At 45.4% G+C, this 16556-nt stretch overlaps 1 long non-coding RNA gene and 1 gene segment (V, D, J or C); both read left to right on the forward strand.

Annotated features, from left to right (window-relative positions):
* The first annotated feature begins 3025 nt into the window (after nt 1–3025).
* LOC143696645 (Ig mu chain C region-like) lies at nt 3026–16298 on the forward strand. The segment is given in 6 exon segments: nt 3026–3101; nt 4689–4985; nt 9282–9605; nt 11350–11684; nt 12574–12733; nt 15922–16298. Coding segments are annotated over 6 exon segments (1533 nt in total).
* Nucleotides 6471–9274, forward strand: LOC143696679 (uncharacterized). The gene is made up of 3 exons (XR_013186044.1): nt 6471–6661; nt 6764–6811; nt 9130–9274. It is a non-coding gene; the product is annotated as an uncharacterized LOC143696679 (long non-coding RNA).
* Nucleotides 16299–16556: the final 258 nt, after the last annotated feature.

A 16556-nucleotide genomic window follows, 5' to 3' on the forward strand; every position in this document is an offset into this window, starting at 1 on the left:
GAGGGGCGGGAAGGGGGGAGGGGCCCAGGAGAGGACGGAGAAGGAGCTGCGAGCGGGGCAGGTGAGGAGGGGCTGAAATTTGGGGTGAAAAAGGGGAAAATTGGTAAAAAATGGGGAAAAATGGGGAAAAACGGGGAAAAAATGGGGAAAAACGGGGAAAAAATGGGGAAAAAATCGGAATTTTTGGGGCATTTTGGGGGGAAACGGTGGGAAAAGGGAATTTTGGGGGAATTGGGGAATTTTGGGGAGGAAATTTGGGGTGGAAAAGGGGAAAATTGGTGAAAATGGGGGAAAAATGGGGAAAAATGGTAAAAAAAATGGGAATTTTTGGAGCATTTTGGGGGAAACGGTGGGAAAAGGGAATTTTGGGGGAATTGGGGAATTTTGGGGAGGAAATTTGGGGTGGAAAAGGGGAAAATTTGGTAAAAATGGGGAAAAATGGGGAAAATGGGGAAAAATGGTAAAAAAATCGGAATTTTTGGAGCATTTTGGGGGAAATGGTGGGAAAGGGAATTTTGGGGAAAATTGGGGAATTTTGGGGAGGAAATTTGGGGTGGAAAAGGGGAAAATTGGTAAAAAATGGGGGAAAATGGGAAAAAATGGGGAAAAAATCGGAATTTTTGGGGCATTTTGGGGGGAAACGGTGGGAAAAGGGAATTTTGGGGAAAATTGGGGAATTTTGGGGAGGAAATTTGGGGTGGAAAAGGGGAAAATTGGTGAAAATGGGGAAAAATGGGGAAAAATGGGGAAAAATGGGGAAAAACGGGGAAAAAATCGGAATTTTTGGGGCATTTTGGGGGGAAACGGTGGGAAAGGGAATTTTGGGGAAAATTGGGGAATTTTGGGGAGGAAATTTGGGGTGGAAAAGGGAAAACTTGGTAAAAAATGGGGAAAAATGGGGAAAAATGGTGAAAAATGGTAAAAAAATGGGAATTTTTGGGGCATTTTGGGGGAAATGGTGGGAAAGGGAATTTTTGGGGGAATTGGGGATTTTTGGGGAGGAAATTTGGGGTGGAAAAGGGGAAAATTGGTAAAAATGGGGGAAAATGGGGAAAAATGGGGAAAAAATGGGAAAAAATGGGAATTTTTGGAGCATTTTGGGGAGAAATTGGGGATTTTTGAGAAGGAAATTTGGGGTAAAAATGGGGGATTTTTAGGAAGGGAAATTTTGGGGGGAAAAGGGAAAAAATTGGGTAAAAAAAGGGAATTTGGGGGAGGAAATTTGAGGGGAAAAAGGCGGAAAATGGGGGAAAAAAGGGAATTTTTGGGCGAGGAAAATTGGGATTAAATGGGCCAAAAATGGTGGGAAAATTAGGGAAAAAATTGGAATTTTGAGAGGGAAATTTGGGGGGAAAATTTGGGATAAAAGGGCCCCAAAAATTGGGAATTTTGGGGAGAAATTTGGGGTGAAAAAGGGCAAAAAAAGGGTGGAAAAGATGGGAATTGTGGGGCGGATTTGGGATCTGTGGGGCGGATTTGGGACCCCCCTGCCCCATAGATCCCGAATCTGCCCCATAGAAAATCCTATAGGGTCACTCGGACCCATAGAAAATCCTATAGGGGCTCTCCTGCCCCATAGATCCCAATCCTGCCCCATAGATCCCAAATTCCACCCCATAGATCCTGTACTGCCCCATAGAAAATCCTATAGGGACGTTCCTGCCCCATAGATCCCGAATCCGCCCCATAGATCCCGAATCTGCCCCATAGATCCCGAATCTGCCCCATAGAAAATCCTATAGGGGCACTCGGACCCATAGAAAATCCCATAGGGACGTTCCTGCCCCATAGATCCCAATCCTGCCCCATAGATCGCGTCCTGCCCCATAGAAAATCCTATAGGGGCTCTCCTGCCCCATAGATCCCAATTCTGCCCCATAGATCCCGAATCTGCCCCATAGAAAATCCTATAGGGGCACTCGGACCCATAGAAAATCCTATAGGGACGTTCCTGCCCCATAGATCCCAATTCTGCCCCATAGATCCCAATCCTACCCCATAGATCCCAATCCCGCCCCATAGAAAATCCTATAGGGGGCACTCGGACCCATAGATCCATTCCTGCCCCATAGAAAATCCTATAGGGGGCACTCGGACCCATAGATCCATTCCTGCCCCATAGATCCCAATTCTGCCCCATAGATCCCAATCGTGCCCCATAGAAAATCCCATAGGGGTCACTCGGACCCATAGATCCCAATCCTGCCCCATAGAAAATCCTATAGGGACGTTCCTGCCCCATAGATCCCAAATCCGCCCCATAGATCCCAATCCTGCCCCATAGATCCCCCTACTCTATAGGAGCAGTCTGGGATCTATGGGGCAGGATTGGGATCTATGGGGCAGCAGAGCCCCTATAGGATTTTCTACGGGGCAGGATGGGATCTATGGGGTGGAATTGGGATCTATGGGGCAGAATTTGGGATCTATGGGGCAGGGGGGTGCCCCAGCTGTACTGTAGGGTCCATATAGAGTAGGGGGATCTATGGGGCAGGATTGGGATCTATGGGGCAGATTTAGGGATCTATGGGGCAGGATTGGGATCTATGGGGCAGGAACAGCCCTATAGGATTTTCTATGGGGCGGGATTGGGATCTATGGGGCAGGAGGTGCCCCAGCTGTACTGTAGGGTCCCTATAGAGCAGGGGGATCTATGGGGCAGGATTGGGATCTATGGGGCGGGATTGGGATCTATGGGGCAGATTTGGGATCTATGGGGCGGAATTTGGGATCTATGGGGCAGGGGTCCCCCAGCTGTACTGTAGGGTCCCTATAGAGCAGGGGGATGGATCTATGGGGCAGGATTCGGGATCTATGGGGCAGGAACAGCCCTATAGGATTTTCTATGGGGCAGGAATGGGATCTATGGGGCAGGGGGTGCCCCAGCTGTACTGTAGGGTCCCTATAGAGCAGGATTGGGATCTATGGGGCAGGAGAGCCCCTATAGGATTTTCTATGGGGCAGGATGGGATCTATGGGGTGGAATTTGGGATCTATGGGGCAGGATTGGGATCTATGGGTCCGGATGGGATCTGTGGGGCGGATTGGGATCTATGGGGCAGATTTGGGATCTATGGGGCAGGATGGTGCCCAGCCGTACTGTAGGGTCCCTATAGAGCAGGGGGGATCTATGGGGCAGATTCGGGATCTATGGGGCAGGATTGGGATCTATGGGGCAGGAAAGTCCCTATAGGATTTTCTATGGGGCAGGATTGGGATCTATGGGGCAGGATTGGAATCTATGGGGCCGGGGGTGCCCCAGCTGTACTGTAGGGTCCCTATAGAGCAGGGGGATCTATGGGGCAGGGGATCCCTAAACTATTCCTATAGAGCAGGAGGGATCTATGGGGCAGGATTTGGGATCTATGGGGCAGGATGGGATCTGTGGGCAGATTTGGGATCTATGGGGCAGGGGTGCCCCAGCTGTACTGTAGGGTCCATATAGAGTAGGGGGATCTATGGGGCAGGATTGGGATCTATGGGGCAGGATTGGGATCTATGGGGCAGGAGAGCCCCTATAGGGTTTTCTATGGGTCCGAGTGCCCCTATAGGATTTTCTATGGGGCCGAGTGACCCCTATGGGATTTTCTATGGGCAGATTCGGGATCTATGGGCAGGAGAGCCCCTATGGGATTTTCTATGGGGCAGGATGGGATCTATGGGGCAGATTTGGGGAAAATGGGGAAAAAAAATCAGGAAAAAATTTGGAAAAATCGGACGAAAATTAAGGGAAAATTGGGGGAAAATTGTAAAAAAAATTGGGGGAAAAATGGGGAAAAATTGTAAAAAATTGGGGAAAAATTGGTGGAAAAATTTTAAAAAATTGGGGAAATTTGGCAAAAATTGAGAAAAATTGTAAAAAAAATCGGAGGAAAATTTGTAAAAAATTGGGGAAAAAATGGGGGAAAATTTGGTGGAAAATTGTAAAAAATTTGGGGGAAAGTTTGGGGGAAAATTTGGGGGAAATTGGGGAAAATTTGGGGGAAAAATGGGGAAAAATTGTAAAAAAAATCGGGGAAAATTTGGTGGAAAATTGTAAAAAAAATTGGGGAAAAAAGGGGGAAAATTTGGGGGAAAATTTGGGGAAAATTTGGAAAAAAATTGGGGGAAAATTGTAAAAAAATTGGTGAAAAAAGGGGGAAAACTTGGCAAAAATCGGGGAAAAATTGTGAAAAAATTGGGGGAAAAATGGGGAAAAATTTGAAAAAATGGGGGAAAATTTGTAAAAAATTGGGGGAAAATTGTAAAAAAATTGGTGAAAAATTGGTAAAAATTGGGGGGAAAATTTGGTGGAAAATTGGGGGAAAATTGGGGGAAAATTTGGGGGAAAATTGGGAAAAATTTGGAAAAAAATTGGGGAAAATTTGGTGAAAAATTGTAAAAAAAATTGGAAAAAATGTGGAAATTTGGCAAAAATCGGGGAAAAATTGTGAAAAAAATTGGGGGAAAAAATGGGGGAAATTTGGGGGAAAATTGGGGGAAAATTGGGAAAAATTTGGAAAAAAATTGGGGAAAAATTTGTAAAAAAATTGTAAAAAAATTGTAAAAAAATTTTTTAAAAATTGTGAAAAAATCGTAAAAAATCGGGGAAATTTTTAACCCCCGCCCCTTTTAAAAACCCCGCCCCTTTTAAACCCCACCCCTTTAAACCCCGCCCACTTTAAACCCCGCCCCTTTTCCTCTTCCAGGTGGCTCCACCCCTCCCTCCGTCTTCCCATTGTCCTGCTCCTCCTCCTCTGGCTCCGCCCCCTCGCTCCCCATTGGCTGCTTGGCCCTGGGCTTCCGCCCCGCCCCCGTCACCTTCAGCTGGAGCCCCTCCCCTCCCGGCTCTGGCCCCGCCCCCATCGCGCCCGTGCTCGGCCAATCAGGGCTCGGCAAGGCCGGAAGTCGCCTCCTGCTCCCGGAAGGTTCCGGAAGCTCCGGGGGCTTCACCTGCAGCGTCCGGCACGAGGCCACCGGGAGCTCCAAGAGCGTCCGGGTCGAAGGTCAGGGGGCGGGGCTTTGAGGGGAAGGGGCGGGGCTTTGAGGGGAAGGGGCGGGGCCTCGGGGGGTTGGGGGGGTTTGGGGTTTGAGCGAATTTTGGGGTTTTTTGGGGGGTTTTTTTGAGTAAATTTTGGGATTTTTTTGGGTTTTTTTCAGGGGTTTTGGGGTCTTTAATTGACCAAATTTTGGGGGTTTTTGGGGGTTTTTTTTGACCAAATTTTGGGTTTTTTTGGGTCTTAGGTTGACCAAATTTTGGGGGTTTTTGGGGTTTTTTTTGAGCAAATTTTTGGGTTTTTTTCGGGGGGTTTTTGGGGTTTTTGGGGTCTTTAATTGACCAAATTTTGGGGTTTTTTGGGGGCTTTAATTGACCAAATTTTGCGGTTTTTTTGGGGGGTTTTTGGGTCTTTGGTTGATGAAATTTTGGATTTTTTTCGGGGCTTTTTGGGGCTTTATTTGACCAATTTTGGGGTTTTTTGGGGGTTTTTTTTGGGTTTTGGGGCTTTGGTTGATGAAATTTTGGGGGTTTTTTTGGGTTTTTTTGGGTCTTTATTTGACCAAATTTTGGGGCTTTTTGGGGCTTTATTTGAGCAAATTTTTTGGGGTTTTTTTGGGGTTTTTTTGGGGGGTTTTGGGGTCTTTGTTTGAGCAAATTTTGGGAATTTTTTGGGTTTTTTTTGGGGGCTTTTTGGGTCTTTATTTGACCAGATTTTGGGGTTTTTTGGGGCTGTATTTGAGCAAATTTTTTGGGGTTTTTTTGGGATTTTTTGGGGGGTTTTGGGGTCTTTGTTTGAGCAAATTTTGGGAATTTTTTGGGGTTTTTTTGGGGGGGTTTTGGGGTCTTTATTTGACCAAATTTTTGGGAGTTTTTGGGGTTTCATTTGACCAAATTTTGGGTTTTTTTCAGGGGTTTTTGGGGTCTTTATTTGACCAAAATTTTGGGGTTTTTTGGGGGTTTTTTGGGGCTTTATTCGATCAATTTTTGGGGTTTTTTGGGGCTTTCTTTGATCAAATTTTGGGGTTTTTTTGGGGGTTTTTGGGGTCTTTCTTTGACCAAATTTTGGGTTTTTTTCAGGGGTTTTTGGGTCTTTATTTGACCAAATTTTGGGGGTTTTTTGGGGGGTTTTTTGGGGGGTTTTTGGGGTCTTTAATTGACCAAATTTTGGGGTTTTTGGGGGTCTTTATTTGACCAAATTTTGGGGTTTTTTCAGGGTTTTTTTGGTCTTTATTTGACCAAATTTGGGGATTTTTTGGGGGGCTTTATTTGACCAAATTTCGGGGTTTTTTTGGGGGGTTTTTTGGGTCTTAGGTTGACCAAATTTTGGGGGTTTTCGGGGTTTTTTGGGTCTTTATTTGGCCAAATTTTGGGATTTTTTCGGGGGTTTTTGGGTCTTAGGTTGACCAAATTTTGGGATTTTTTTGGGGTTTTTTTGGGGGTTTTCGGGCTTTATTTGACCAAATTTTGGGATTTTTTTGGGCTCTTTGGGTTCGGGACCTCCAACTTCTCCTTTTGCCCAAATTTTGGCTTTTTCGGGGTCTCCGCCCCCCGGACCCTCGCTGGCCCCGCCCACCCCACCCTCAAATATGCAAATGAGGAGGGGGGGTGTTGAAATATGCAAATGTCCCTCCCAAATCTCCATAGGCTCCGCCCCCTCCACGCCCAAAAAGGTCTCAACCCCAGGTAGGTCCTGGCCCCGCCCACTCCCCTCCCCCACCCTCAAATATGCAAATGAGGGGGGTGGGGAGTTCGAAATATGCAAATGTCGACCTTGAATCTTCGTAGGCCCCGCCCACGCTGGGCGTGTCCAGGTTGAGCCCACCAAGAGCTCAGGTAGGTCCGAAAAAAAGACCCCAAAAAAGCCGAAATTTCACCCGAAATTTCAACCAAAAAAGCCGAAATTTCACCCGAAATTTCAACCAAAAAAGCCGAAATTTCACCCGAAATTTCAACCAAAAAAGCCGAAATTTCACCCGAAATTTTGAGGGATTTTTTCCCCGAATTTTGGGGATTTTTTCCAAATTTTTTAGGGATTTTTTCCAAATTTTTTGAGGGATTTTTCCCCAAATTTTTAGGGATTTTTTCAAAATTTTTTGGGGATTTTTCCCAAAAATTTTTGAGGGATTTTTCCCCAAATTTTTGGGGAATTTTTCCAAATTTTTTAGGGATTTTTCCCCAAATTTTTGGGGAATTTTCCAAATTTTTTGGGATTTTTTTCCCCAAATTTTGGGGGGATTTTTCCCCAAATTTTTGAGGGATTTTCCCCCAAATTTTTTGAGGGATTTTTCCCAAAGTTTTGAGGGATTTTTTCCAAAGTCCTCGAGATCCTCCAACCTCAAGGTTCTCCAACCTTGAGTTTCTTGAGCTCCTCGAGGTTCTCCAAGGTCCTCGAGATCCTCGAGGTTCTTCAGGGTTCTTGAGGTTCTTCAACCTTGAGGTCCTCCAAGATCCTTGAGGTTCTTCAAGGTCTTTGAGCTCCTCGAGGTTCTCCAAAGTTCTCCAACCTTGAGGTTCTCCAAGGTCCTCGAGGTTCTCCAAGGTCCTCAAGGTTCTCCAAGGCCCTTGAGGTTCTCCAAGGTCCTTGAGCTCCTTGAGGTTCTTCAAGGCCCTTGAGGTTCTTCAAGGTCCTCAAGGTCCTCCAGGTCCTCCAAGGTCTTCGAGGTTCTCCAAGGGTCTCCAACCTCGAGGTTCTTCAAGGTCTTTGAGATCCTCCAACCTTGAAGTTCTCCAAGATCCTTGAGATCCTCGAGGTTCTCCAAGATCCTTGAGGTTCTCCAAGGTCTTTGAGATCCTCCAACCTTGAGTTTCTTGAGCTCCTCGAGGTTCTCCAAGGTCCTTGAGCTCCTCAAGATCCTTCAAGGTTCTTGAGGTCCTTCAAGGTTCTCCAACCTCGAGGTTCTCCAAGGCCCTTGAGAGTCTCCAAGGTCCTTGAGGTTCTCCAAGGTCCTTGAGGTTCTCCAAGGTCCTCAAGATCCTCCAGGTCCTCCAAGGTCCTTGAGGTCCTTCAAGGTTCTCCAAGGTCCTTGAGGTTCTCCAAGGCCCTTGAGATCCTCCAACCTCGAGGTTCTTCAAAGTCCTTGAGGTTCTCCAAGGGTCTCCAACCTCGAGGTTCTCCAAGGCCCTTGAGCTCCTCGAGGTTCTCCAACCTTGAGGTTCTCCAAGGTCCTCCAGGTCCTCCAAGGTCCTTGAGGTTCTCCAAGGTTCTCCAACCTTGAGGTCCTCCAAGGTCATTGAGCTCCTCGAGGTTCTTCAAGGTTCTTGAGGTTCTCCAACCTGAGGTCCTCCAAGGTCCTTGAGGTTTTCCAAGGTCTTTGAGCTCCTTGAGGTTCTTCAAGATCCTCGAGGTTCTTCAAGGTCTTTGAGATCCTCCAAGCCTGAGGGTCTTCAAGGTCCTTGAGGTCCTCCAAGGTCCTTGAGCTCCTCGAGGTTCTCCAAGGTTCTTGAGATCCTCCAACCTTGAGGTCCTCCAAGGCCCTCGAGGTTCTCCAAGGTCTTTGAGGTTCTTCAAGGTCTTTGAGCTCCTCAAGGTTCTCCAAGGTCCTCGAGATCCTTCAACCTCGAGGTTCTTCAAAGTTCTTGAGGTTCTCCAGGGCCCTTGAGGTTCTCCAAAGTCCTCAGGGTCCTCCAGGGTCCTTGAGATCCTCCAACCTTGAGGTTCTCCAAGGTCCTTGAGATTCTTCAAGGTCCTTGAGGTCCTTCAAGGTTCTCTAACCTTGAGGTTCTCCAAGGTCCTTGAGCTCCTCGAGGTTCTTCAAGGTCCTTGAGGTTCTTCAAGGTCTTTGAGATTCTCCAAGGTCCTCAAGATCCTTCAAGGTTCTTGAGGTTCTCCAGCCTTGAGGTTCTCCAAGGTCCTTGAGGTTGTCCAAGGTTCTTGAGCTCCTCAAGGTTCTCCAAGGTCCTTGAGATCCTCGAGGTTCTCCAACCTTGAGGTCCTCCAAGATCCTTGAGGTTCTCCAAGGCCCTCGAGGTCCTCCAAGGTTCTTGAGATCCTCCAAGGTCTTTGAGGTCCTTCAAGGTTCTCCAAGGTCCTTGAGCTCCTTGAGGTTCTCCAAGGTTCTTGAGGTTCTCCAACCTTGACTTTCTTGAGCTCCTTGAGGTTCTCCAAGGCCCTCGAGGTTCTCCAACCCCGCCTTTCTCCAAATTCCTCCAAGCCCTCCCAACCTCCCGATCTCCACCCACCTCCACCTCCACCACCTCCACCACCCCAGGTAGGACCTCCCCATTCCCCTCCCCCTTTTCCCCCCCCTTTTGACCACGCCCACTCCTCCGACCTCACCCTCTCCTCCTCATGAATATTAAACAGCCCGAGGCGGATCCAAGCCCCGCCCCCCGACCGTCTCCGTCTTCCAATCCTGCCCCGCCCCGGACCTGGTGGAGCTCCTGTGCTTGGTCTCCGACTTCTCCCCGCGCGCCCTCGACCTCGATTGGCTGGCGGACGGTGACGTCATCGAGGCGGGCCGCGCCCACACCGAGGAGGCCACGCCCGGCCACGCCCCCGGCACCTTCCGGGCGGTGTCGCGGCTGAACGTGAGCGCGGCCGATTGGTGGCAGCACCAGAGGTTCTCGTGCCGGGTGCGGCTGGCGGGGGCGCAGGAGGTGCAGGAGGTGCCGGTGGCCAGGTGCCAGGGTGAGTGCGGGGGGCGGGGCTTCTGGAGGTGGGCGGGGTTTGAGGGGAATTTTGGGGTTTTTGGGGTTTTGGGTTGAGGGAGGTTTGGGGTTTTGAGGTTCTTGAGATCTTTGGTTTGAGCAAAGTTTGGAGTTTTGGGGTTTTTGAGGTCTTGGGTTGAGAAAAGTTTGGAGTTTTGGGTTGACCAAAGTTTGGAGTTTTGGGTTGACCAAAGTTTGGAGTTTTGGGGTTTTTGGGTCTTTGGTTGATCAAATTTTGGGGTTTTTGAGGTTCTTGAGATCTTTGGTTTGAGCAAAGTTTGGGGGTTTTGGGGTTCTTGAGATCTTGGGTTGGCCAAATTTTGGAGTTTTTTGGGGTTTTTGAGGTCTTGGGTTGAGCAAAGTTTGGGGGTTTTGGGGTTTTTGAGATCTTGGTTTGAGCAAAGTTTGGAGTTTTGGGTTGACCAAAGTTTGGAGTTTTGGGGTTTTTGGGGTCTTTGGTTGAGGAAATTTGGGGTTTTTGAGGTTCTTGAGATCTTTGGTTTGAGCAAAGTTTGGGGTTTGAGGTTTTTGAGATCTTGGGTTTGACCAAAGTTTGGAGTTTTGGGGGTTTTGAGGTCTTGGGTTGATCAAATTTTGGAGTTTTGGGGTTTTTGGGGTCTTGGGTTGATCAAATTTTGGGGGTTTTGGGTCTTTGGTTGATCAAATTTTGGGTTTTTTGAGGTTCTTGAGATGTTTGGTTTGAGCAAAGTTTGGAGTTTTGGGTTGACCAAAGTTTGGAGTTCGGAGGTTCTTGAGATCTTGGGTTGGCCAAATTTTGGAGTTTTTTGGGGTTTTTGGGTCTTTGGTTGAGGAAAGTTTGGAGTTTTGGGGTCTTGGGTTGAGGTTTTGGGGTCTTTGGGATTCTCCAGTTGGGTTTGGGGTCTCCAAGATCCTCAACTCAACTCAAACTCAACTCAACCCAAGTCAATTCAACTCAACCCAATGAACTCAACTCAAGCAAACCCAACCCAATGAACCCAACCCAACCCAACTCAACTCAATGAACCCAACTCAACCCAAGTCAACTGAACCAAACCAAACGAACTCAACCCAACCCAACCCAACCCAACCCAACCCAATGAACTCAACCCAACTCAACTCAACTCAATGAACTCAACCCAAACCCAACCCAACTCAACCCAATGAACCCAACCCAACTCAACCCAACGAATTCAACTCAACCCAATGAACCCAACTCAACTCAACTCAACCCAACCCAACCCAACCCAACTCAACCCAACCCTATCAAACCCGACCCAACTCAACCCAACTCAACCCAACCCAATGAACCCAACTCAACTCAACCCAACCCAACCCAACCCAACCCAACTCAACCCAACCCAACCCAACTCAATGAACTCAACCCAACCCAACCCAAGTCAACCCAATGAACCCAACTCAACCCAACTCAACCAAACTCAACTCAACTCAATGAACTCAACTAAACCCAATGAACCCAACCCAACCCAACTCAACCCAATGAACCCAACCCAACCCAACCCAACCCAATGAACTCAACCCAACTCAACTCAACTCAACCCAACCCAACCCAACGAACTCAACTCGACTCAATGAACTCAACTCAACCCAACCCAACGAACTCAACCCAACCCAACCCAACGAACCCAAGTCAACTGAACCCAAACCAACTCAACGCAACCCAACTCAACTCAACAAACTCAACTCAACCCAACTCAACCCACCCCAACCCTCTCCCTCCCCAGCCCCCTCCTCGACGCCCATCGCCGTCTTCGCGCTGCCGCCGTCGCCCTCGGACCTGTTCATCACCCAATCTCCCAAGCTGCTGTGCCTGGTCACCAACCTGCCCAGCGACGACGGCCTGGTGGTCACCTGGAGCCGGGTGGGCGGTGGCCAGCTGGACCACAAGCCCCTCCCCCTGCGCCTGACCAACAACTTCAACGGGACCTTCACGGCCGCCTCCGAGCTCCCGCTGGCCGCCGGCGCCTGGGAGGCCGGCGCCGCCTTCGTCTGCCGGGTGGGGCACGCCGAGCTGCCGGCGCCGGTGGAGAGGAAGGTGGAGAGGAGGCAAGGTAAGGGTTAAAAAAAAATCCCCCAAAATTTGCAGTTTTTTAAAGGAAAAATTCCGATTTTTTGGCGATTTTTGGTGATTTTTTGGCGATTTTTTCCCCAATTTTTTCACAATTTTTCCCAATTTTTTCCCCAATTTTTCATATTTTTTTCATAATTTTCCCCAATTTTTCCCCAATTTTTCCCCGATTTTTCACAATTTTTTTACCAATTTTCCCCAATTTTATCCCCATTTTCCCCCAATTTTTTGCCAATTTTCCCCCATTTTTTCACAATTTTTTCACAATGTTTCCCCAATTTTCCCCAATTTTTTCAGCAATTTTCAGCAATTTTTCCCAATTTTTTCCCCAATTTTCCCCAATTTTTCCCCAATTTTTTCTCAAAATTTTCAGCAATTTTCCCCATTTTTTCCCAATTTTTTCACAATTTTCCTCCCAATTTTCCCCAATTTTTTCTCAATTTTTTCCCCATTTTCTCCTAATTTTTCACCAATTTTCCCTAAATTTTTCACAATTTTTTCACAATTTTCCTCCCAATTTTTTCATAATTTTTCCACAATTTTTCAGCAATTTTCCCCAATTTTTTCAGCAATTTTCAGCAATTTTTCCCTAATATTTTCCCAATTTTTCCCAATTTTTTCCCCAATTTTTCCCATTTTTCCCCAATTTTTTCACAATTTTTCCCCAATTTTTTCAACAATTTTCCCCAATTTTTTCACAAATTTTTCCCATTTTTCCCCAATTTTTTCTGAATTTTTCCCCAATTTTCCCTGATTTTTCCCCAATTTTTTCACAATTTTTCCCCAATTTTTTCACAATATTTTACCAATTTTCCCCCCAATTTTCCCCAATTTTCCCCCAAATTTCCCCCATTTTTTTTCCCCATTTTTTCCCCATTTTTTTGCCCCAATTTCCCCCAACAACCCCAACGGGACCTTCACGGCCGCCTCCGAGCTCCCGCTGGCCGCCGGCGCCTGGGAGGCCGGCGCCGCCTTCGTCTGCCGGGTGGGGCACGCCGAGCTGCCGGCGCCGGTGGAGAGGAAGGTGGAGAGGAGGCAAGGTAAGGGTTAAAAAAAATTGGGAAAATTTGCAATTTTTAACGGAAAAAAATTCTGATTTTTTTGGTGGTTTTTTGGTGATTTTTCCCCAATTTTTTCACAATTTTTCCCAATTTTTTCCTCAATTTTTCCTAATTTTTTCCCAAATTTTCCCCTACTTTTTCACAATTTTTCCCCATTTTTTCACAATTTTTTCGCAATTTTCCCTGATTTTTCCCCTATTTTTTCAGCAATTTTCCCCCATTTTTTCTCAATTTTTTTCCTGATTTTTCCCTATTTTCCCCAATTTTTTCTCAATTTTTTCTCATTTTTTTCCTGATTTTTCCCCAATTTTTCCCCAATTTTTCCCCAATTTTTCACAATTTTTTTACCAATTTTCCCCCAATTTTTCCAGCAATTTTCCCCAATTTTTCTCAATTTTTTCCCAATTTTCCCCAATTTTTTCTTAATTTTTTCAGCAATTTCCCTCAATTTTTTCACAAATTTTTCCCATTTTTCCCCAATTTTTTCTGAATTTTTCCCCAATTTTCCCTGATTTTTCCCCAATTTTTTCACAATTTTTTACCAATGGTTTACCAATTTTACCCAATTTTTCACACTTTTTCCCCAATTTTTTTCACAATTTTTACCAATGTTTTACCAATTTTCCCCAATTTTTTCACAACATTTTACCAATTTTCCCCCAATTTTCCCCAATTTTTTCATATTTTTTCCAATTTTTCCCCTATTTTCCCCCCAATTTTCCCCCAATTTTTCCCCCAATTTTTCACAATTTTTCCCCAATTTTTCCCAATTTTTTCCCCATTTTCCCCATTTTTTTCAGCAATTTTCCCCAATTTTTTCATCAATTTTCCCCAATTTTTTCACAAATTTTTCCCATTTTTCCCCAATTTTTTCACAATTTTCCCCCAATTTTCCCCCAATTTTCCCTGATTTTTTCACAATTTTTTCACAATTTTTCAGCAATTTTCCCCATTTTTTCACAATTTTCCTCCCAATTTTCCCCAATTTTTTCACATTTTTCCCCATTTTTTCACAAATTTTTAACAATTTTTCCACAAATTTTCCCCAATTTTTTCTCAATTTTCCCCAATTTTCCCCAATTTTTTCAGCAATTTTCCCCATTTTTTTCACAATTTTCCCCCAATTTTTCCACAATTTTTTCCCAATTTTCCCCAAATTTTTCAGCAATTTTCCCCAATTTTTTCTCAATTTTCCCCAATTTTTCCCCAATTTTCCCCAATTTTTCCCCAATTTTTTCTCATTTTTTTCCCATATTTTTCCACAATTTTTCCACAATTTTACCAATTTTCCTCCCAATTTCCCCCAATTTTTTCACAATTTTCCCCCAATTTTCCCCAATTTTTTCAGCATTTTTCCCCAATTTTTTAACAATTTTTTGACAATTTTCCCTAAATTTCCCACAATATTTTCCCAATTTTCCCCAATTTTTTCACAAATTTTCCCCAATTTTCCCCAATTTTTTCTCAATTTTTTCTTGATTTTTCCCTATATTCCCCAATTTTTTCACAATTTTCCCCCAATTTTTCAGCAATTTTCCCCAATTTTTTAACAAATTTTCCCCAATTTTCCCCAATTTTTTCAGCAATTTCCCCCAATTTTCCCTGATTTTTCCCCAATTTTTTCACAATTTTTTACCAATGTGTTACCAATTTTCCCCAATTTTTCCACAATATTTTCCCAATTTTCCCCAATTTTTCCCCAATTTTTTCTCAATTTTTCAGCAATTTTCCCCATTTTTTCACATTTTTTTCACAATTTTCCTCCCAATTTTTTCCTAATTTTCCCTCAATTTTTCACAATTTTCCACAATTTTTTCACAATTTTTTGCCAATTTTCCCCCCAATTTTCCCCCAATTTTCCCCAATTTTCCACAATTTTTCCCAATTTTCCCCAATTTTTTCCACAATTTTTCAGCAATTTTCCCCAATTTTTTAACAATTTTTCCCAATCTTTCCCCAATTTTTTCCAATTTTCCCCGATTTTTTCCACAATTTTTTCATAATTTTTCTCCATTTTCCGCCATTTTGTTTCCATTTTCCGCCATTTTGTCTCCATTGCCGCCATTTTGTCTCCATTGCCGCCATTTTGTCTCCATTGCCGCCATTTTGTCTCCATTGCCGCCATTTTGTCTCCACTTTCCGCCATTTTGTTTCCATTTCCGCCATTTTGTCTCCACTTTCCGCCATTTTGTCTTCACTTTCCGCCATTTTGTCTTCATTGCCGCCATTTTGTCTTCACTTTCCGCCATTTTGTCTTCACTTTCCGCCATTTTGTCTCCATTGCCGCCATTTTGTCTTCATTGCCGCCATTTTGTCTCCATTTTCCGCCATTTTGTTTTCATTTTCCCTCAACTTTCCGCCATTTTGTCTCCATTTTGCCTCCATTTTGTCTCCATTTTGCCTCCATTTTCCGCCATTTTGTCTCCATTTTCCGCCATTTTGTCTTCATTTTCCCTCAATTTTCCGCCATTTTGTCTCCATTTTCCCTCAACTTTCCGCCATTTTGTCTCCATTTTGCCTTCATTTTCCGCCATTTTCCCTCCGTTTTCCGCCATTTTGTTTCGATATTCCGCCATTTTCCCTCCATTTTGTTTCTGTTGTCCGCCATTTTGTCTCCACTTTCCGCCATTTTGTTTCCATTTTCCCTGAACTTTCCGCCATTTTGTCTCCATTTTGCCTCCATTTTCTGCCATTTTGTCTCCACTTTCCGCCATTTTGTCTCCATTTTCCCTCAATTTTCCACCATTTTGTTTCGATATTCCGCCATTTTCCCTCCACTTTCCGCCATTTTGTCTCCGTTTTCCGCCATTTTGTCTTCATTTTCCCTCAACTTTCCACCATTTTCCCTCAACTTTCCGCCATTTTGTCTCCATTTTGTCTCCACTTTCCGCCATTTTGTCTCCATTGCCGCCATTTTGTCTCCACTTTCCGCCATTTTGTCTCCACTTTCCGCCATTTTGTTTCCATTTTCCCGCCATTTTCCGCCATTTTGTCTCCATTTTGCCTCCATTTTCCGCCATTTTGTCTCCACTTTCCGCCATTTTGTTTCCGTTTCCCGCCATTTTCTCTCCATTTCCCATCAGATTTTCACCATTTCTCACCCGATTTCCACCCAATTTCCACCAAACTCCCCCTAATTTTCCAATTTCCCTCTCTTTTCCCCACAGGAAAACGCCACGCCCCCTCCGTCTTCCTCTTCCCCCCTCCCCCAGAGGAACTCTCCTCCTCCCTCCCCACCCTCTCCCTCACCTGCCTCGTCCGCGGCTTCTTCCCCGAATCCATCGACGTCCAGTGGCAGCTCCAGGGCTCCCAAAACCCCCGGAATTCGCCCCAAACCCTGGGCCCGCTGCGGGAGAAGGGGGGGGAGGGGCGGCACTTCCTCTACAGCCGCCTCGAGGTCGCCAGGGACGAGTGGGACAAGGGCGACGCCTTCGTCTGCACCGTGGTGCACGAGGGGCTGCCCCTGCGCTTCCTGCAGCGCAGCATCCGCAAGGCTCCCGGTAATTAGCCCCCTAATTAGTGTTAATTAAGTGATTAAACGTGATTATTGGTGAAAAAACAAAAAAAAAACGGCGTTTTTTGGTGAAAAAACGGGATTTTGGGGTGGGAAAATGGGAATTTTGGGTGGTTTTTGGGGTGTTGATCTGTTTAGTGTGTAAAACTGTGGTAGATGGGTTAATTAGTCTTAATTAGAGGGTAATTAGTTCATTAAACTTTGATTGTTAGTGAAAAAATGGCGTTTTTTGGTGAAAAAACGGGATTTTGGGGTGGGAAAATGGGGGTTTTGGGGTGGTTTTTGGGG

This window comes from Agelaius phoeniceus, chromosome 37 (genome assembly GCF_051311805.1).
Source record: "Agelaius phoeniceus isolate bAgePho1 chromosome 37, bAgePho1.hap1, whole genome shotgun sequence".
In the NCBI taxonomy this organism is placed as follows: Eukaryota; Metazoa; Chordata; class Aves; order Passeriformes; family Icteridae; genus Agelaius; species Agelaius phoeniceus.